This window comes from Neodiprion fabricii, chromosome 5 (assembly GCF_021155785.1).
Source record: "Neodiprion fabricii isolate iyNeoFabr1 chromosome 5, iyNeoFabr1.1, whole genome shotgun sequence".
Lineage (NCBI taxonomy): Eukaryota > Metazoa > Arthropoda > Insecta > Hymenoptera > Diprionidae > Neodiprion > Neodiprion fabricii.
Window position 1 is genome coordinate 32,452,271 of NC_060243.1, and position 18,753 is coordinate 32,471,023.

At 39.8% G+C, this 18,753-nt stretch overlaps 5 protein-coding genes and 1 long non-coding RNA gene across 10 annotated transcripts; 2 read left to right on the plus strand and 4 right to left on the minus strand.

The window, feature by feature from the left end:
• Positions 1–177: 177 nt before the first annotated feature.
• On the minus strand, positions 178–2,130 carry LOC124182765 (oligoribonuclease). Its single transcript, XM_046570418.1, has 5 exons — positions 1,600–2,130; positions 1,224–1,291; positions 937–1,098; positions 632–852; positions 178–552 (listed from the first exon to the last, which is right to left on the minus strand). The coding sequence occupies exons 1-5, from the start codon at positions 1,766–1,768 to the stop codon at positions 381–383; spliced, it is 792 nt and encodes a 263-aa protein (XP_046426374.1). The 5' UTR covers positions 1,769–2,130; the 3' UTR covers positions 178–380.
• Positions 2,131–2,259: 129 nt separating this feature from the next.
• LOC124182759 (leucine-rich repeat protein 1) lies at positions 2,260–4,552 on the minus strand. Of its 2 annotated transcripts, XM_046570410.1 has the most exons (6): positions 4,166–4,550; positions 3,964–4,112; positions 3,224–3,760; positions 3,021–3,133; positions 2,768–2,956; positions 2,260–2,654 (listed from the first exon to the last, which is right to left on the minus strand). In XM_046570410.1, exons 2-6 carry the CDS (start codon positions 4,099–4,101, stop codon positions 2,435–2,437), a joined length of 1,197 nt encoding a protein of 398 aa, XP_046426366.1. In that variant the 5' UTR covers positions 4,102–4,112; positions 4,166–4,550; the 3' UTR covers positions 2,260–2,434. The 2 variants fall into 2 exon arrangements, with proteins under 2 accessions (XP_046426366.1, XP_046426365.1); XM_046570409.1 differs by having other exon boundaries at positions 3,964–4,552.
• Positions 4,553–4,929: 377 nt separating this feature from the next.
• Positions 4,930–11,620, plus strand: LOC124182754 (WD and tetratricopeptide repeats protein 1-like). Of its 2 annotated transcripts, XM_046570402.1 has the most exons (15): positions 4,930–5,146; positions 5,423–5,608; positions 5,720–5,850; positions 5,921–6,032; positions 6,441–6,833; positions 6,904–7,039; positions 7,210–7,398; positions 7,460–7,578; positions 7,790–7,917; positions 7,982–8,062; positions 8,168–8,310; positions 8,387–8,585; positions 8,703–8,895; positions 9,038–9,319; positions 9,670–11,620. In XM_046570402.1, exons 2-14 carry the CDS (start codon positions 5,546–5,548, stop codon positions 9,263–9,265), a joined length of 2,115 nt encoding a protein of 704 aa, XP_046426358.1. In that variant the 5' UTR covers positions 4,930–5,146; positions 5,423–5,545; the 3' UTR covers positions 9,266–9,319; positions 9,670–11,620. The 2 variants fall into 2 exon arrangements, with proteins under 2 accessions (XP_046426358.1, XP_046426357.1); XM_046570401.1 differs by lacking the exon at positions 4,930–5,146 and having other exon boundaries at positions 5,154–5,608.
• On the minus strand, positions 9,310–12,823 carry LOC124182758 (aarF domain-containing kinase 1). Its single transcript, XM_046570408.1, has 10 exons — positions 12,653–12,823; positions 12,389–12,530; positions 11,481–11,636; positions 11,282–11,419; positions 11,090–11,205; positions 10,816–11,017; positions 10,469–10,729; positions 10,197–10,394; positions 9,971–10,113; positions 9,310–9,885 (listed from the first exon to the last, which is right to left on the minus strand). The coding sequence occupies exons 1-10, from the start codon at positions 12,658–12,660 to the stop codon at positions 9,666–9,668; spliced, it is 1,584 nt and encodes a 527-aa protein (XP_046426364.1). The 5' UTR covers positions 12,661–12,823; the 3' UTR covers positions 9,310–9,665.
• A 40-nt stretch (positions 12,824–12,863) lies between these two features.
• On the plus strand, positions 12,864–14,762 carry LOC124182766. Of its 2 annotated transcripts, XR_006870853.1 has the most exons (3): positions 12,864–13,081; positions 13,142–13,198; positions 13,970–14,762. It is a non-coding gene; the product is annotated as an uncharacterized LOC124182766 (long non-coding RNA). The 2 variants fall into 2 exon arrangements; XR_006870852.1 differs by lacking the exon at positions 13,970–14,762 and having other exon boundaries at positions 13,142–13,317.
• On the minus strand, positions 13,200–15,795 carry LOC124182760 (oxygen-dependent coproporphyrinogen-III oxidase). 2 transcript variants are annotated; one of them, XM_046570412.1, is made up of 7 exons: positions 15,530–15,795; positions 15,166–15,346; positions 14,587–14,783; positions 14,368–14,512; positions 14,021–14,303; positions 13,749–13,918; positions 13,200–13,664 (listed from the first exon to the last, which is right to left on the minus strand). In XM_046570412.1, exons 1-7 carry the CDS (start codon positions 15,619–15,621, stop codon positions 13,566–13,568), a joined length of 1,167 nt encoding a protein of 388 aa, XP_046426368.1. In that variant the 5' UTR covers positions 15,622–15,795; the 3' UTR covers positions 13,200–13,565. The 2 variants fall into 2 exon arrangements, with proteins under 2 accessions (XP_046426368.1, XP_046426367.1); XM_046570411.1 differs by having other exon boundaries at positions 15,166–15,349.
• Positions 15,796–18,753: the final 2,958 nt, after the last annotated feature.

The following is an 18,753-nucleotide window of genomic DNA, read 5'->3' on the forward strand; positions in this document are numbered from 1 at the left end:
AAGCGCGGAATTTCCGGGTGTAAATTGGTGGTATTTCTGAAAATCGAAATGACCAAATAATTGGGAAACATTCAAATTCTTGAAACTTTCTGAGATTAACCATGGGGCTGGAAATCTTCGAAAATCATGAATTTTATTGTCAAATTATAGAGAAATACCCAGAAACTTAAGGATATCGGATTTTAAAATTCATTTATTTAAATTGAATATATGTACACAGTGTGGTTTCAATTTTGTATCACTCTGTCTCTGTAAATAAATAAAAGAGAATTGTTGTCGTCAGAATTTAAATTAACTGTATTACCAGATTATTAACTGCTGCAAGAATATTGTTGCAATTTCTAATTGCAGATAAACGATGTATGTACATTCTGTGAATGTTATCGGCCCTCAGAATTTTCCGGTCGTTCTAGAATGTGCGTTAAATTTGCAACATCAAATAACTGAGATTTGTAATACTTGAGTTCATTTATACTCTCTTTAATATCGTCAAGGGCACGATGGTTGAACTTCTTGGCGGGTACACGGGCATATTGATTAGGACACCATCGTCTAAAAAGTAACATAAAAGGAAGAACAATAACTAATTAATATGATAAAAAAACGTGAGCAATGAAAATCGACAAATCACCTCATGAGTTCCTTGATAGTCGAAACGTCGATGATCCTGTAATGCACGTAGTTGTGTACTAGAGGCAGATACTTTTGAATGAACACCCGATCCATCCACACGCTGTTTCCTGCTACAGGACACAGTTTCTCAGGTACGTTGGTCTTTAAAAATTCTAGTGTAAGCTCTTCAGCTTCTCGCAATGAAACCTTACTGGCGCGAGACTCGGCGGTCAAACCAGTCTGGAATATCAAAGTCATTTGTTGGTTGCTATGCTTATTTTGTTTGAGAATTCTTGCGCTTCTCTGCTAGTTACTCCGCACTACCTTGGCATGCTGAGCTATGCACCAGTCATTCATGGCCTCAAGAATATCGTCTGGCTGATGTACTACAACATGGAAATCGTCGCTAACAATGTTAAGATTGGAGTCACTGATGAGACAAGCAATTTCCATTATGTGGCACTTTTCTACGTTTAGCCCAGTCATCTGAAACAGATGAAAATCGTTGTGGACTGGGTATGGTGATTTTTTTTTCTCTAAAAATTTGACACGAGATCAAGATATGCGTTTTTATTCTTGTAAAATAAAATATGTAAATTTGGAATACATACTTCCATATCAATCCAAACCAATCGATCGTCCATGGTTATTTTTTTTGAGCTGTTCTTGTTAGCAGCGTCTGAAATAATGTGGTACATGAAATACGTTGTTGAATATATTAATAGCAAATTTACATTAGAAGAACTGTGAGACGAGATTTTATGAAAAATATATGAGCCAACTCAATTGTAGATGGCAGTACGTGAAAAATAAAATTGCGTAAATAATTGCAAAATTTTTTTATTTTGAACATACTCAGAACGTTCTTCTAAATTACTGATAAATTTCTTACAATACATAATTCATAAAATACATTCTGACAAATGCCACGACAAATTGACAACAATTCACCGATAACGAAACTACCATTGTTTTAATGTTATTTACCGAAAAATGCCGAAGTGGAAAACAGCGCGGATGCTTCGTCTACGCTTGGAGACGCGCACCTGCTCGTATGAGTGGATTTGTCGAAAGTATAGCGCAGCATGCTCCATGTGGCTGAAAGGAAGTCTTTGCCATGCAAGGAGCGCTGTAGGCCGCGCTGTATGACATACATTTGCGTTTTTTACAGTAGAATATCAGCCCGTGGCTTATAGGTTATTTCGAGTTGTTGATAATGCACCGTTCAGACATCAGGAGAAAACTTCGGTATATACATACGTATAGATATTACGTATGTGCCGACCCATATTACATGACGGACGCCATAGTGTAAAGAATTCACACTATGATGGCCGCTAGCAATATATATTTCACTAGCTGCAATCGGCGTGTACCACCGAAATATATTTCTATATTTTATCGCTGAGTTTGCTTTTCAGTTTTCAACCAATAACAGAAGCTAGATGTTCGGAAAATCGCACTTAGATTAGCCAATGAAAAACGGTTCAGGCCAGCTGATATAGCAAAGTTGCCAACACTGTACTCTTAAATAACTAAAATTACAGAAGTCAATATCTCTGAAAAGCGGGAAATCGAAGATAAATGTGCACAAAAAAAAACGCACCAGGTAGCCTGCTTGCAAAAAAACAAAAATCACAACCAAACCTCGCAACATCAAACTTTAGTTGCGACAAAAAATCTTACAAAACAATACGGTAAGAAATTTATCGACAGTTCGTGGTGAATTCACCAGAGTAAATGAACACACGAAGAGGGTGGCGGAACGACTCCAGTCCAGGTCATCTTGTCAACAAGACAGACACATACAGCTAATCTTCGGTCAAAGCCGTCTATACCTGCAACGTTCGGAGCAGAAAATGCATCGCAATGGAATGCGAGGATCCATTGACAACACGCATTTTTCGGCAATTGCGCGAAGGTCGAACATTATAATGGAGCGAAGATGATAATTGAAGCATGCCTCGCCACATTCGCAGTAAAGGGCTTCGTCGAGATATTTAACAAGTCCTCGGGGTATTGTCTCGGGGCCATACCTCAGTCTAACAATAAAATTGGTGATTTAGCAAATAATTTAATTAAAAATGCATGAATATTTATTGATGATTTATATTTCAAATACTAATTCCTCTAGTTATTTGTAATATAAATTTACCTTGATCTGAGAACAGCCTTAGCCGCGATTTCGACGAGGTCAGGTACATCTAATTTATACGGATCAATTTTACATCCCTCGAATCCTTGCGGGTTAAAGGTATTTCCAGAAACGTCGATAGTTTCTAAATGTAATCGTTGCACGCTTCCAGGGAGCATGTCAAGTAAATTTTCCTGGAGACTGAAGAATCTATACAAGGGACACAAAATATCCTGAAATAAATAATCACCTAAAGAATACTTTGAATGCCCACCTTAAACTAGACAAAAAGCCAATATTGAATGGTAGTGATGAAAGCAGGTTATGATTGAGGCTCAGTGTCCGTAGAGCAATTAATTTCCCAATATATGGCGGTATCCATCTGAGCTGAAAAAGTAAGAAACGTGTAGAAACAATAATCACTAGCAGTCGAGACTCTGGAAAAAGTTTTTCTTGCAAAAAAAAATAAAAAATCACCTCATTTCTTCCAAGGTCCAAGGTGATCAAATTTTTTTTTATCGCATGTCCGTTCAACCATGCCCATGACTTGGGAGGTGATTTTCCAAGCTGATTTTCAGCAAGGCAAAGCTCTGCAAGGTTAGGAAGGGAGCCAAGCTCCACAGGCAGGCTACGTATGCAGTTCTTAGATAAGTCTAAGGAGCGGAGCTGGTTGAGTCGAAGGATCTGACGATCGAAAGATTTTTTCTGAAGATCAACAATAGAGAGATGCTGAGTGGTACGAGGAAAACCCTGGAGTGTCGGGTATTCTGCATTTGTCGTAACAAAGCATTTGGTCTGGACCTTAGGCCGAAAGTACTTCTCGTTCAGGACTGGCACTTTGAGCACTGGCTCAAAGGAATTCTTGACAAAGGCCAGTTTGATGACACGCAGAAAGCTCTTCAGTAGAAGCGCGTCCGCTTGAATTATCAAGTCATGAGCCGGCTCTTTTAAACGTATTGTGCATTTTCCTTCGTTGATAAATTTTGTGAATATATGCACTATGTTGCCAACCACCTGCATAAGTAATAATGGTATCAATTACATTCACTATGTGAAAATTTTGTTGACGCACAGTTTCAGTACATTGGTCGTAATTCAGCTCTAGTATGCGATGTTGTAAAATCTTAGCTGTAAAACCGAAGCTGAATTATCGTACTTAAAACATGCATCAGAAATTCTCTTTTATTAAAGTTGAGTAATGGGATCTCATATCTTACATTATACCTCATCCCCTTTGTGTCCTGAGCGGACTGCAGGAGCAGGCATATTTCGTCCTTGTGGTTTGGCCGCCGTCCGAAGGACAAAGTAGAAGCACGCGGCCGTTGTATGCCGGTCCGGATGGCTCCAGGACACATGCGACTCGCATCTACTTTGACAGTGCAAATTAACCTCATTCTTTATTTTTTTAGATTCACTTACTTTTCGATCGTACGGCAGTCCTAGCCTTTCGTTATCTTAAACCTATTCGATCGCTTTTTTCATTCATTCCATCGAAAAGGTCAAATCATAGCCTAAAACCTAATGTTTTGTAAACAGACTTCAATCAGAAACCTCTGGGCGCGTGACATATAAAATCACATACTTGTTGAATCAATCACGTATTTAAATACTTATATTACAATTTTTCATTTTCGTCGATAGCCTATCAGCGCATCGCTTTTCCGAAGCCTAGCGCGGCCAGTCGGAAAAGCAGCACCGTCATTGGTTCGTCACATGGGTGAAGTGGATATTTAACGCTCATCAGTAGCGAATCAGAGCGCTGCTTTTCAATGCAGTATCTGAAAACACCGTTCTGGACAAAACTAACATTTTTCTCACTATTCGCATGTTCGTCTCCAAAGGCCGCATTCTTTTTGCGAGCTTTCCAGCAAGGAGACACAGTGTGACACTGTGTTACCCGGTCGAACACTGTGCCTTGGTGCTTGTTGGAACGCTTTGAGGTTCTTAATTCAGTCACTAGAGTCCGCTCATGCATTATACGAAAAATCTAAGAACACTGAGCGCTCCAGGAAAAAAAAAAACATTTGTGAAACGCGTGTAGATCATTGTATTTAATAAATAAATATAAACAATACTATGCGTCGAAAATAAAATCTCTAACTAAAAAATTGGCAGCAATGAATCCGACACCGTGTCCAACAATGCTCCACAGCTGTGTCCGACTGTGTCGTTCTGTGTCGTTGTTGGAAAGCACCATGTTCGACACAGTGTCGCTGTGTCGCTCTGTGTCGTTGCTGGAAAGCTTCCTTTACATCAATTTTCTGACATAACACGTCACTATGGGATTTCATTGACCTATTAAAGCTTGCGTTATCAGAGGGTTTCAGAGGTTAATGGTTTAACTTAATTCACGACGAAGGAACAGATGTCGCATTGCGTTCCGAAATTTTTCGATTGACGGTATGTCTGTATTTTCCCTATGGTCACCGATGGTGTTCATTGATGTATTAAACTGGTTTGAAACGTCAAAAATCCGTTTATAACACGATATACATCAGGATTGCCTGAACGTAATGGAAAAACCGCTTCGGCGCTGACAGCCGGCTCGTAATTTCGTTTAAAAAGGCAACAAAAACAATCCCACTATCGCCGGGGCTTTTCCATTAAAGTTGCCAATTTTTCTAACCAAATACAATTCATATAAAGTCATTAACGTCTTTATTGTGTCGTATTCAGGCACAAGCAGCCTTCAGTCTAGTGGAACGGTCATGGGAATCCAAACAAATGTTTCACGTCTTAAGATATCTTGATTAAAAAACGTTGTACTGTCAGAATTACAACAGCAATATACAGAGCAGAATGAAGATGTTTTCCAAAGAAAATCCCAGAGTTGTGGACCTGGTCCGTCAAAGAGAACTGTCGGTAAGCCAAGTCGACTTTCTTTGAATTCAGATTTATCTGACGTGGCAACACAAACTAAAAAAGTAACTGAATACACGTATTCAATGTCAATATATTTGTCCATTGTCACAGGAATCCTGTGCCGCTTCTCTGTCAAGGAAACTGCAGGTGACTGATGATTTGGTAGCCCGTTTGGGTTTAGAAAAAGAGCTTGAGGGTCACGGAGGTTGTGTCAATTGTTTGGAATGGAATGAGTCCGGGGAGTGAGTATTTATTCACAAGATTAACTTTACATCAATGTCAGTCAATCAATAATTATGTTTCTTATTACAGAATTCTTGCGTCTGCTTCGGACGACACACATGTCATACTGTGGGATCCGTTCAGATATACAAAGAAAAAGGTATTTCGCACAGGACACAGTGGAAATATATTTTCTGTCAAGGTATTTTCTATTTTCTTTCTTATGTTCTAATCTTGTATCGAGTTAAATATTTAATTAATAATGTAGTTCTTTTTTTCCTTTTCAACCACCCAAGTAACAATAACCATTATTATATGACAATTTTAGTCAGAGGAAAAAGGTTAAGAAGATAAAGTCAATTTAATATCCATATCCTCTTGCCACAATTTTGTGACGCGAATGTATGAGCTAGTTTCTCAGTGCTTTGAGAAAATTCAAAAATATCTACTAAGGCTAAATTTAAAAAAAAGGATGTAAAATAAAATTTCCACCCTCAGTTGTCCCACGATTAATTATGGGGCAATGTCAACTCTGTGTTAACGTTCTGAACCATTAATTAAATTTAAAAATTTAACAACATATGCAAAAATAGAACTCTGATCATTTTAGTTTATGCCAAAATCAAACGATGGCATTTTGGTAACCGGAGCAGGGGACTGCTGCATTCGTGTTCACGATATCACAGTCTCAGACACGATATTAGTATGTAGTTGCCATAAAGGTCGTGTGAAAAGGATCGCAACAGCGCCAAGTGTACCATTCATGTTTTGGACTGCTGGAGAAGACGGGCTAATATTGCAATATGACACAAGGGTTCCACACAGTTGCACATCCCAGGACCGAAGGGCAGTTCTTATTAACCTGGTCAATCACCTTGGTCGTCTCGCCGAAGCAAAATGCATCACGATTAATGCTCGCAGACCAGAACTCATTGCCATCGGTGCCAATGATGCCTATGTCAGGATGTACGACAGAAGAATGATCAAACCATCTACTTGCCAGGTAAGGACAAGAAACTGACAACATAAAACCATCACCTTGCATTTATTAATCATAATCTTCTCTTACGCAGGCTACGCCAGCCTCCAATGTCGACGCAGTGAATGAAAACTCGGAGGGAATTGATGCTCAAGCCCACTTGCAGCGTGCTGGAAAAGGCGACTCAGACGATAACATTCCCTTAGGCTGTGCTCGGTACTTCGTTGCCGGTATGTTCGTCGGTGAACCATAGGTAGTGTGCATCAATTGAATAGAATTTGTGAACGGAAGAAGGAGCGAGAGAAGTGAAAAAAGATTAAATATTACAAGGAATTTGCTACCTCAGCTGTCAAGCGCTTTGATAAAAATCATCATTCAATAATGTGTAACGTATTTCCAGGCCACTTGCGAACGCGGCATCAAGACCAAAAGAGGAATAGAAGCCTAGCTGCAACTTATCTCACATTTAGCGCCGATGGAAATGACCTTCTCGTCAATATGGGTGGCGAACAAATTTATCTCTTCGACGTTAACAAGGGCAGCAGCTCAAAATTCCTTCCTAAGTGGACGAATGGGACGCGATATTCGGGTGAGTGAAATAAGTGCCATGGTTGACCTAAGTTTCATCTAAAATCTTTAATTATGAATAGTGCCCGGTGATCAATGGTGCTCGGATCAAAAGCGGGATGAGGGAATCCAGCTAGAGACTTACTTCAAGCATAATGACCCTTTGGTCCTGCCCATTCACATTGAGAACATCAAAGAAGAAGTGAGCTTTTCCTGGTAGTTGATTTAATCCCATCAAATTCTGTACTCGTTTTGTTACATCCTCGAATCGGCAGAATACAGTGCATAAAGAAGAATTCTCAAAATTAATGACTCAAAACCATCCGAATGTCACTTTTAACCAAATTGAAAAATCACTCTAAACGCTTGACTTGTTTCTCATGGGTTCACCGTATTCTGTTTGATCTTTGCAGGCAAATACAGCCTTTCAGAAACAGAAGTATACAACGGCGATAAACTTGTACAACAAGGCTATAGCTTGGTGCCCGCACGGAGCTGTCCTTTACGCAAATAGAGCTGCATCCTTCATGAAACGTGCCTGGTAATTATCCATATCTTACTGTTTTCAATAATCGTTCAAAATGTACATGAACACCTTGTTTCAGGGATGGCGACATCTATGCAGCGCTTCAGGACTGTCAAACGACGATTCTTCTCGATCCAAGACACGTCAAAGCTCATTTTAGGTGAGAACAGTAATCCACAGCTTGCATGTCCGCTACCAAGAGGTAGAGCGGACCGTAACCCTCCTTGTATATCATTACTTTTCATACCCAATTCTCACTCTCCAGACTAGCCAGATGTCTTTACGAGTTAAACCGAGCCCCGGAAGCTCACAAAGTGATAAAAAACTTCCAGCAGAATTTTCCCGAATTTGCAACAAACTCAGCTTGCCGGGCTTTGTACAAAGACATCAAGAAAGCACTCGGCTCTGGTTCGTATCTGTAGTCCACAACTTGTCCCATAAATTTTATCCATATTTTATAATCTCGGTTGTGTAATCTTCACAGAGGAAACCAATGAAGAAGAAACTGATGAGGTTGAAGAAGAAGAGGACAAGGATGAGGTCGAATTTCCCGTAGGCCAAGTCGCGCAGGGTGTATCAGCACACGAGCTGTACTGGCAACGAAACAGCGTTGATTACGATATCCGATTCTGTGGTCACTGTAATACGACGACTGACATAAAAGAGGCAAATTTCTTTGGCAGGTATGGACGTATGAAGGCATCTACCTGTTGTCTATGAAATACTTGAAAAAGGATATTTCAAGCGGATCAAAAAAAAAAAAAATTACTCTTCTGATTCATTTCATTTTTGTGCAAAAGCGATGGGCAATACATTGTGGCAGGATCTGATGACGGATCTTTTTTCATATGGGACCGTGAAACAACAAATATTCTTAGAGTGCTACGCGGCGATGAAAGCATCGTTAATTGCCTTCAACCACATCCATCTTCGTGTCTCCTGGCCACTAGTGGTATCGATCCAGTTATTCGGCTATGGAGTCCTCGCCCAGAGGTAAAACAATAAAATCAACCAAATTTGTGGTAGAGTGAGGATGCAAAATTACCGGAATCCAGAAATTCAATTGTTGGAAGAAAGATGAAAGTGAGAGTGAGTTTCCTAGGATGAACATGATGCTTTTTTTCCACTAATTCAGGATGGGAGCCAGAACGAGCGAGCTATAGAAAATCTGGAGGATGTAGCGTCGGCAAATCAATTAAGGATGAAGAGCAACACGTTTGAATTGATGCTGTTGAACATGGGATACAGGTTTCCAGGGCAACAGGATCACAACCAGGATCAATCGGGCGATGACGGAGATGAACGTGAGCGACCAATGAGTCCATCACAGACATCACAATCGCTCAATTGCCGCCAGAGTTAAGAGATGAAGCCATACACAGTCGGATGAGAGTAATAAGAATGACAGAGGATTAAGGTTGTTGTATAATTTGTTTCAATTATTATAACAATATATATATTACAGAGTTTTATCACGATATTTTCGCGGCAGTTGTTTATTTTGTGTTCATATTTTTAATGAAAATATTACGGCTGTACCACCCATCTCTTCCTTTAATGATTAACTATTCAAATAAATTAACGAAGTTTGTACTCTGTGGTGGCCGCGCTCGGCCGTCCCAAATGTACACAAGAATTCTTTGTCATCTCGGAGACGGAGAAAAACATTCTATGTGCGGAAAAGTACACACTGCGTATGAGGGCGCCGATCTTGGCAGTGTATAAAGCCGGTGACATAATTTATGCTAATAATTTATTTTTTTTCAGAAGCTGTAAAATTCATTTGTCCATAAACCCTCGACGCTTTTATGAAGATCGAAATTAATGACGCCGAGGTACACGTAATAGACCGATAATCTAACTAACGACCACTGTCTCTCCAACGAAACCAGCCACCTCGACAGTGAGGTTTTACACGACTTTTGCTTCTCGTCATATACTGAATGCACACAGCATTTCGACATTTCTATGAATGCAGACATTCTGGAAAAGAAATATAGTAATTAAAATATCAAAGACGCTCCACTCTCCTGACCTGAAATAAGCTGAAGAGTTTTGATCGATTTACCTGGCCTGAGTTTTGAGAGTGTGTTCTATGCCCCGCATCAAATCATTGGTTTTTAAAACGAGAAGCATTTGCCTATTAACTCGTTCGAGCACTTCGCTAATTTGGGGCAGAACGTTGGGAAGTTCCTCCTGAAAAGCGTCTCTCTGCAAGTTCGAACAATCGGTGGTAAAATTGATCCAACTGATTGGCACAAGAACAAACCAGCAATCAAATCCATATCACATACCTCACTATCGGTGAACTTGGTCTTTTGAATACCCGCCATTATCGTATCCCAACTTCGCCCAGATACCATACAAACAAGGAGTCCGTATAGATCGCCGACGCCAAGAGTCTCTGCGTATTTTCGCATCTGTATTCTGTCACCATTCAATATTGCGAGCCACAGCTTGGCATACTCCCATCGGAATTGATCAGAAAGTGTCTGAGACAGGGAATAAAACGGAAGATAGGACAATACATTCAGGACATACGATAACGGAGCCAAGTAGCGCTTACCGCATATAAACCATGATCCAGCAGCACAATTTCCGCCTCGTGATCCCTTTTCCTTATCAAGATATTTCCGGGGTGAGGATCGGAGTGGACGAAACCGTCAACAAATATCATGCGACTATAGAGCCGCCCGAGTTTACCGCTAACTTCGTACGGGTTCACGTTATGCGCTCTCAGGTAGTCGACATCGTTAACGTACCCACCTTCGAGAAATTCCATTGTTAGAACTCTAGATGACGAGAACTCCCAGAATATGCTTGGAACCTGATGATAAAATTTGTTAAAAAATACAGTCAATATTGGAGTAAAACTGGGAAAAAATTTCGAAGAAAATATGGCAACTTTCCGACCTTAAGCCAATGGAAATCCTTGAAGAGACTCTTGACCTTCTCTGCATTTCTTCCCTCAAGGGTGAAGTCTAGCTCCTGAGGTATATTTTTCTTTGATTCGTCCACTATCCAGTCAAACTTAAATTCTGGAAAGACCCACGATGTGATCTTCACGAGAGCTGCCATTGTCTTGATGTCGACATAAGAGTTGGACTTTACAGCCCTGAAGAGATCAATTTTGATAATGAAAGTTGAGATGGCTACACTCATTCGTTACATTCTTAATTTTACTCACCTGTGCTGCACCTTCACCGCAACTGATCTTCCATCAAGAAGCACGGCTTTGTGAACTTGGGCAAGACTGGCCGTACCCAAGGGAACGGATTCAATCGATTTAAATATTTCATAAGCCTAAAATAGATGCGAAAGATGTTTATACCTGCTCGAAAAGCATTAAATAAGGATTAAATATGCATATTCTACTTACATCCTTTTTGAAATCCTCTTTTATCACAGTCAGGATATCAGGAAAGGAAGACTGGGGAGCTGAGCTGTGCAATATTCTCAGAGTTTTTACGTATTCAGCAGGCAGCAGATAGTCCAATGCTCCAATGTGCTGCCCCACCTGTAAAATAGAACTAGTATTGTCATCGTTGTTGCATTACTGCTAAATATTTGGTGCTTACCTTAATGTAGACACCCTTGTTAGCGCAACAGAGATCCAGCAGTTTTTGAGCACCGTATAAATGCACTTCAGATTTCAGCTTTGCATACTCAGGAGACTCTTTGTCAAGTTTAGCCGAATAGAGCTTTGTTTTGTAATGTGTTCCAATTTGAAAAACCTAGAACAATGAAAATTTAGAATTATTATTAAAACTATTCCTGTTGTCAAGAAAAATGATTTTGCACTGCCACACATTCTGGTTGGACTTTAAAGCGCTTACAGCCCTTGGAAGTAGGTTCTTTTAAAGATGGAGAGTATGCCGAAAATTTGTTGATACCGCTATCATGGTACAGCAGTTTTTTTTTTCTTCATAGAACCCTACATAAAAAATCCGACAATCTCTATCGGGTCTCTGTTGGATTTTTTATGTAAGGAAGCATCCAATAATTTTAATGTTTATGATAAATCATAAGAGGATATGACTGAAATCAACACGTAATTTATTGCATGATTTATTTTGCAAATTCGAGAAAAATATATAAAAAATCACGTAATGAATTACGAAAGCATGAATCATCATATATACTAGATCAAAAATCATATAGTCAACTATATTTGATGATTCGTACACGTTGATTTCTGTCATAACATTAAATGATATAAGACATGGTCATTTTCAGTAGGGGAAACCAAGGAGAAAGTCTGAGAAAGGAATGTGAAAGCTTTCCTTAAAGACCCCTACATGTTTATCTAACGGATCGGAATTTCCGTTTCAAACATACATTACAACCACAACCACTTCAATAGATTTCAGGCTAGATATATTCCATGAATTGCTAGTTCCATACGGATCAAGTACTCCGCTTGTATTCCTACAATATTCTGTGACACCCTTTCCCGCGCATCGGCGCGCATACCAATCATACTTACGGTAAGTGCAGCTCGCGTAAGTCGAACGACGCCGATCGCTCCTACATCGTATTCGTTGGCCCTAAGCGAGGCTAGAGTGCCGATGACAGCGGCTCCAGTGGCGGCGAGTGTGACTAAGCGGCGCCTCGACATGATGCTAGTTCTGGAATTGAAAGCGACGCATGCGCGCGGTGACGTAAGTTGGGAACCGAGAAATCCACGTGGACCAGAATCAGAGAGGAAACAGGGAGTCAAGGAACTAACAATCGGCTGTCGCAAAATTACCTCAACATTGCACCTCAGTATTAGTTGTTTCAGGAGCACACAATGGCGTTCTTTATCTCACCGTAACGTCCCTTAACTGTGGTGAACTCAACGGCACACGGCATAACTCTGAAAACTTTCCTCAAACTTGACTTTCCCCGCCGCCCTGTTCTAACCCCCCACGCAATTTCACTTGTGATGCAACTATGTCGAGAAACGCCTTATCGCCGAGCCCTCTACAAGTCTATTCATATGTATTTAATTTCTGTGTCAGTGATGCCAACGCTTTAACATTGACCTTGAAATTTCTTACTTGGTGCTGGAAAAATCCGCTAGGTGTCGCCAACAAAAACTTAAATCTGGAGACACCGTACTCGAAATGAAACTATTGAAATCTTCCAGGCTCAGCTATTCGGCCGGATACAAATTACTTCATTGCGGATCAAAGAGGTTCGTAACTTTGATATTCATTAGAATCAGTTTTGATTCAAGATGAGATGGAAATTTCAGATTTGCTCCTGATTGTTATAATGATGATACATTAAGGAGAGAATACAATCGCAGTAGGTATGTAGAAGAATATATATTGAAATAAATGTTTTCAATCATGCATCATATTATGTACTTGCGGACAATAGTCGCTACTTCTATCAATAATGATAAGAATAATAATACACGTAAAAATTTCTCTTTTGTGAAAAGAAAAACCATCATGTTTTTCTTGTCTTATCATAAGTATCAATATGTTTTCTATCACAGTCGAAAACCGTCAAATCGACAGGAATGACTGTATGTTACACCTTTCAGACAACAAAATACCCATACAATACGCCCATAGATATTTTTCATACCTATAAATAACAATACAATATCCTATAATGAAGTATAATAAATTATCTTCTTGCTGAACAATATTTGTTACTCTCCATGTCTGTTACGCTTCAATCTTTAACCAGTCCTTCGGTTCTCTCAGAACGCTCATAAGTTTGTCTTCTTCTGAGCCTGGTTCTGGCTTGTGCATGTATTGCCATTTCTGTATAAAATCAAATATTGCTTACCTGAGTAAGTTGCCACAAACTGGCTCTACATCTTGATAGTAAAATTTAAAAATACTTACCGCAGTTAGGGGTAATGACATAAGTATGCTCTCTATTCGAGCACCAGGAGTGAGCAGCCCAAATTTAGTTCCTCTGTCATATACCAGGTTGAATTCAACGTACCTACCCCTTCTCAAAAGCTGCCACTGGCGTTCAGAATATCCATACCCGTCATTTTTATGCTTCTGAACTTGAAATGTTGAAAAAAAAAGATGAGAAATTTCTTTGCGATTTTCTTCAGACAAACCTAAAGTAAGCACACTTATGTTCTCTGCATTGCATACTGACATACCCAGAGGTATATACGATGGAATAACAGCTTCCGCACACGAGTTCGCGAACTGAAATGCCTCCTCCTGATTTGGCTCATCGAGATCATCGAAAAATATTCCCCCGATACCTCGCCTCTCGCCGCGATGAGGTATAAAGAAGTAATCGTCACACCACTTCTTAAACTTTGGATAATATGACTTGTTGTTCACGTCACAGGCTGTCTTGAGCTCCTTGTGAAAGTGGACGGCATCAGACTCGTTTAGATAGTATGGTGTGAGGTCAGTTCCACCACCAAACCACCACTGTAAAAATAACCTGTTACATTCGAAATGGATCCAATTTCACACTTTCATAATTTGCTCTTACTTCAACTGATCCATCAGTATTTGTCACTTCGAAGTATCGGTAGTTGAAGTGAATTGTTGGAACATAAGGATTCCGTGGATGAATAACGGCGCTAATTCCAGTAGCAAAGAATGGAAGAGGACCTCCCTCAGAAAGCTTCTTTCCTCTGTATAATGGATACATGTTATGTCTAGGTATCTTTTCTTCGATATCACAGTAGCTGGCAATAACAATAACTACCTTGCTCTCATTTGTTTGATAGCTTCGGTCGGCAGGCTTCCATGGACGACTGAAATATTAACTCCAGCCTTTTCAAAGACCTGCCCATCCTCCAGGATACACGATACACCTCCACCTCCTTCTTTTCTTAACCAACGATCAATTCTGAACTTGGATCCATCCTGTTCTTCCGCCTCTAAAGCCCGGCAAAAATCTGCCTATCGAAAGAGTTAAGTAAGATCTACAGAATAGCTTCAGCTAAGGTTTCTGCAATTGGGGGATATTTAAAATGCAACTTTTATTATTCTCCACGATCATTTGTTTCATTCTGCAACTATATATGAAAAATGATTATGACTTTGCTAGATTAGATAGCAGCAAAGTTTTTTACATAACACAACCTATTAATACAAGACAAAAAGCAAAAATGCCCCTAGTATCTCAGAAAATTTGTTCTTTAAAGCAGACAAAATTCTGGAAATGTACTTCAACCGCTTGAATCATCTTTGCAGTGAGTTCATTTTTTGGCTGTAAATGATATTTCAAAGGGACTTGTATGAAATCCTAGAAGCCTGCGTCTAAACTGTACCAGAATTTCACCTGGATTTTCATTATTAGAAGCTCCATCCTAGCCTGCATATTTGTACGATGCTTCTCTAGCTTCTCCATATTACTGACTGGTTCAGTCATAAACTTTTCAATTTCTAGACCATCCAACGAATCCTTCGAAGGACTAAAAATTGAAAACATTCCTGCCAGTACTCCGGCAGCCTGCATAGATCTGCTGGACCACAAAATAAAGTTTATCGATCCCACGTCCAGAAATCCTTAATTAGTAAATAGTATGATAGTAGTAATCGTTAGATAGTAAATTCTGTATTATCAAAAAATTTGGAAATAAACAGATTTTCATCATTACGTTAACGTTACATATTTCATACTTATAATTAACAAGTCATCATACTTGACAATTCCAAGCTTGCATTCTTCTCGCCGATGATAGTTGACGACGAATCGAATTCTGTGCCAAGTCTTGTGGCAAACGTTGAATACCATGTTCAAGCTTAGTTCGGTGAATTGATTCTTGGCCGCACCGGTCGTAATTCAGACCCAGGTATTTCGGAGTTACAATTATTACTGATATGAACTAGAAAATACTGATTATTTAAATTATCTAAACCAAGTAACATAACCCCGCCTAACACGTTGACAATGTGGAACCAGCGGCGCAAGCGCAGTGATCAACGAACTCAAACGGATTCCTTCCACCATTTCCATCTACCAGGAAATGGTTCGAATTCTTAGAAACCAAAGGTGAACGTGCTGAGTTGAGTCGGGCAATTGAAATGCATTGATTGGTGTCGGTAAGTGAGAAACACCGACTATGAACAAAACTTTCTATCTCAACAAACGTTGAAATTTCCAATTCTATGGGATTCCAGATATTTTTTTTCGTTTCCAAACGGTTCAATTGATCTGGGAAAGGGTCGTACAAATCCATTCAGAGAACAAAAATATTTTGCTCTTGAAATCGCGGAAAAAAGTAAGACTAACCCTTTGAATTTTTAGTCAAATTTTGGCCGGTTTTGAAGGATAGCAAAATAAATTATATGATGCACTACATCGATGTAATTTTCGAGAGGAATCGATTGGGCGCAGTCCCGATACGCTGCAAACAACGGATGCAGAGTTACAACCAAAAGGCGAGTCATTTCCTTTGTCATTTATCTGCTGATGGTCCGACGCTCTTTTCGCTGCGTTTTCTGAGTTCCTGAGGGTCCAATTGGACAGGAAAGGGTCATTCAAGGGAAAAGTGCTGGAATAGATTCTTTGATGCACTAATCCGACGTAATTTTCTGAGAGAAATCGATTGGGTGCAGTCCCAATACGCTGCGATAATCGCATCAAAAGTTAAGCCAAAATCCGAGAACCTGTGTTTTCGACATTTTTTAGCAGGTGCTTTTTCCATCGTAATCCCTCTGCTGTTGATCCCACGCTGTTTTCGCTGCGTTTTCTGAATTCCTGGGGGTCCAATTAGTCAGGAAAGAGTCATTCAAATCGAATCTGAGACCAACAGTTTTCGGCTCGAAAAATGAAGAAAAAGTAAGGCTAACCCCTTTGCATTTTTGGCGAAAATTTTCGCGATTTTGAAAAGTGCTGGAATAGATTCTTTGATGCACTGTTCCGACGTAATTTTGCGAGAGAAATCGATTGGGTGCAGTCCCAATACGCTGCGATCATCGCATCAAAAGTTACAGCCAAAATACGAGAACCTGTGTTTTTGACACTTTTCAGCAGCTGCTTTTTCCATCGTAATTCCTCTGCTGTTGATCCCACACGGTTTTCGTTGCGTTTTCTGAATTCCTGGGGGTCTAATTAGTCAGGAAAGAGTCATTCAAATCGAATCTGAGACCAAAAATTTTCAGCTCCAAAAATGAAAAAAAAGTAAGGCTAACCCCTTTGCATTTTTGGCGAAAATTTTCGCGATTTTGAAAAGTGCTGGAATAGATTCTTTGATGCATTGTTCCGACGTAATTTTGCGAGAGAAATCGATTGGGTGCAGTCCCAATACGCTGCGATCATCGCATCAAAAGTTACAGCCAATAAACAAGAACCTGTGTTTTTGACATTTTTTAGCAGGTGCTTTTTCCATCGTAATTCCTTTGCTGTTGATCCCACGCTGTTTTCGCTGCGTTTTCTGAATTCCTGGGGGTCCAATTAGTCAGGAAAGAGTCATTCAAATCGAATCTGAGACCAACAGTTTTCGGCTCGAAAAATGAAGAAAAAGTAAGGCTAACCCCTTTGCATTTTTGGCGAAAATTTTCGCGATTTTGAAAAGTGCTGGAATAGATTCTTTGATGCATTGTTCCGACGTAATTTTGCGAGAGAAATCGATTGGGTGCAGTCCCAATACGCTGCGATCATCGCATCAAAAGTTACAGCCAATAAACAAGAACCTGTGTTTTTGACATTTTTTAGCAGGTGCTTTTTCCATCGTAATTCCTTTGCTGTTGATCCCACGCTGTTTTCGCTGCGTTTTCTGAATTCCTGGGGGTCCAATTAGTCAGGAAAGAGTCATTCAAATCGAATCTGAGACCAACAGTTTTCGGCTCGAAAAATGAAGAAAAAGTAAGGCTAACCCCTTTGCATTTTTGGCGAAAATTTTCGCGATTTTGAAAAGTGCTGGAATAGATTCTTTGATGCACTGTTCCGACGTAATTTTGCGAGAGAAATCGATTGGGTGCAGTCCCAATACGCTGCGATCATCGCATCAAAAGTTACAGCCAATAAACGAGAACCTGTGTTTTTGACATTTTTTAGCAGGTGCTTTTTCCATCGTAATTCCTCTGCTGTTGATCCCACGCTGTTTTCGCTGCGTTTTCTGAATTCCTGGGGGTCCAATTAGTCAGGAAAGAGTCATTCAAATCGAATCTGAGACCAACAGTTTTCGGCTCGAAAAATGAAGAAAAAGTAAGGCTAACCCCTTTGCATTTTTGGCGAAAATTTTCGCGATTTTGAAAAGTGCTGGAATAGATTCTTTGATGCACTGTTCCGACGTAATTTTGCGAGAGAAATCGATTGGGTGCAGTCCCAATACGCTGCGATCATCGCATCAAAAGTTACAGCCGAAAGACGAAGAACTTTGTTCTTCACTTCTCTCCTGTTGGTCCCACACTCTTCTTGATGTCTTTTTTGTGTTCCTGAGGGTCCAATCAGTGAGAAAAGAGTCCTGCAAAACGATTCTGAGACAACAAATTTTCGACCCCTGAAAATCGCTGAAAAGCAAAACTAACCCCTTAGGATTTTGCCGGTCCATTTCTGGCGAAGTTGTGAAAATGCTGAAATCAATCAATTCATATCCAGTATGATCGTAATTTTGCGAGAGGAATCTATTTCACGCAGTCTGCACACACGGCCAGCAATGAATCAAAACGTATGGCTGAAAAACATCAAATTTGCACAGGGTTTGCACAGAGGTGGAAGAGAAAAATCATGAACTCATAGGTACCAAGTTTCAATTCCATTTATTCAATGCGCCGTAATTCTAGTACAATTGTTCACGTGTCAGTGTATACCGCATTACTAAATTTCCGAATATTCTAGTATAATTCTAATATATTATACTAACTACCAGTACATTATACTAACAATGATATAACTTACCAATAATTACTATAATAATACACT

Coding starts and splice junctions, on each gene's coding strand:
- LOC124182765 (XM_046570418.1), bottom strand. CDS start 1,768: ATGTATGTCATACAGCGCGGCCTACAGCGCTCCTTGCATGGCAAAGAC. Junction 1,099..1,223: donor TGGTTTGGATTGATATGGAA/GTATGTATTCCA, acceptor CATCTGTTTCAG/ATGACTGGGCTAAACGTAGA. Junction 853..936: donor GCATAGCTCAGCATGCCAAG/GTAGTGCGGAGT, acceptor TTGATATTCCAG/ACTGGTTTGACCGCCGAGTC.
- LOC124182754 (XM_046570402.1), top strand. CDS start 5,546: ATGAAGATGTTTTCCAAAGAAAATCCCAGAGTTGTGGACCTGGTCCGT. Junction 5,851..5,920: donor GAATGGAATGAGTCCGGGGA/GTGAGTATTTAT, acceptor TTCTTATTACAG/AATTCTTGCGTCTGCTTCGG. Junction 8,896..9,037: donor TATGGAGTCCTCGCCCAGAG/GTAAAACAATAA, acceptor CCACTAATTCAG/GATGGGAGCCAGAACGAGCG.
- LOC124182758 (XM_046570408.1), bottom strand. Junction 11,637..12,388: donor TTACGCGAGCTGCACTTACC/GTAAGTATGATT, acceptor TCATTGTTCTAG/GTTTTTCAAATTGGAACACA. Junction 10,395..10,468: donor TGGATCATGGTTTATATGCG/GTAAGCGCTACT, acceptor TCCCTGTCTCAG/ACACTTTCTGATCAATTCCG.
- LOC124182759 (XM_046570409.1), bottom strand. CDS start 4,140: ATGAGGTTAATTTGCACTGTCAAAGTAGATGCGAGTCGCATGTGTCCT. Junction 3,134..3,223: donor TGGACCTTGGAAGAAATGAG/GTGATTTTTTAT, acceptor TTACTTTTTCAG/CTCAGATGGATACCGCCATA. Junction 2,957..3,020: donor GGCTTTTTGTCTAGTTTAAG/GTGGGCATTCAA, acceptor TCCCTTGTATAG/ATTCTTCAGTCTCCAGGAAA.
- LOC124182760 (XM_046570411.1), bottom strand. CDS start 15,621: ATGGTATTCAACGTTTGCCACAAGACTTGGCACAGAATTCGATTCGTC. Junction 14,513..14,586: donor ATCAAACAAATGAGAGCAAG/GTAGTTATTGTT, acceptor TCCATTATACAG/AGGAAAGAAGCTTTCTGAGG. Junction 14,304..14,367: donor ATACTGATGGATCAGTTGAA/GTAAGAGCAAAT, acceptor TTATTTTTACAG/TGGTGGTTTGGTGGTGGAAC.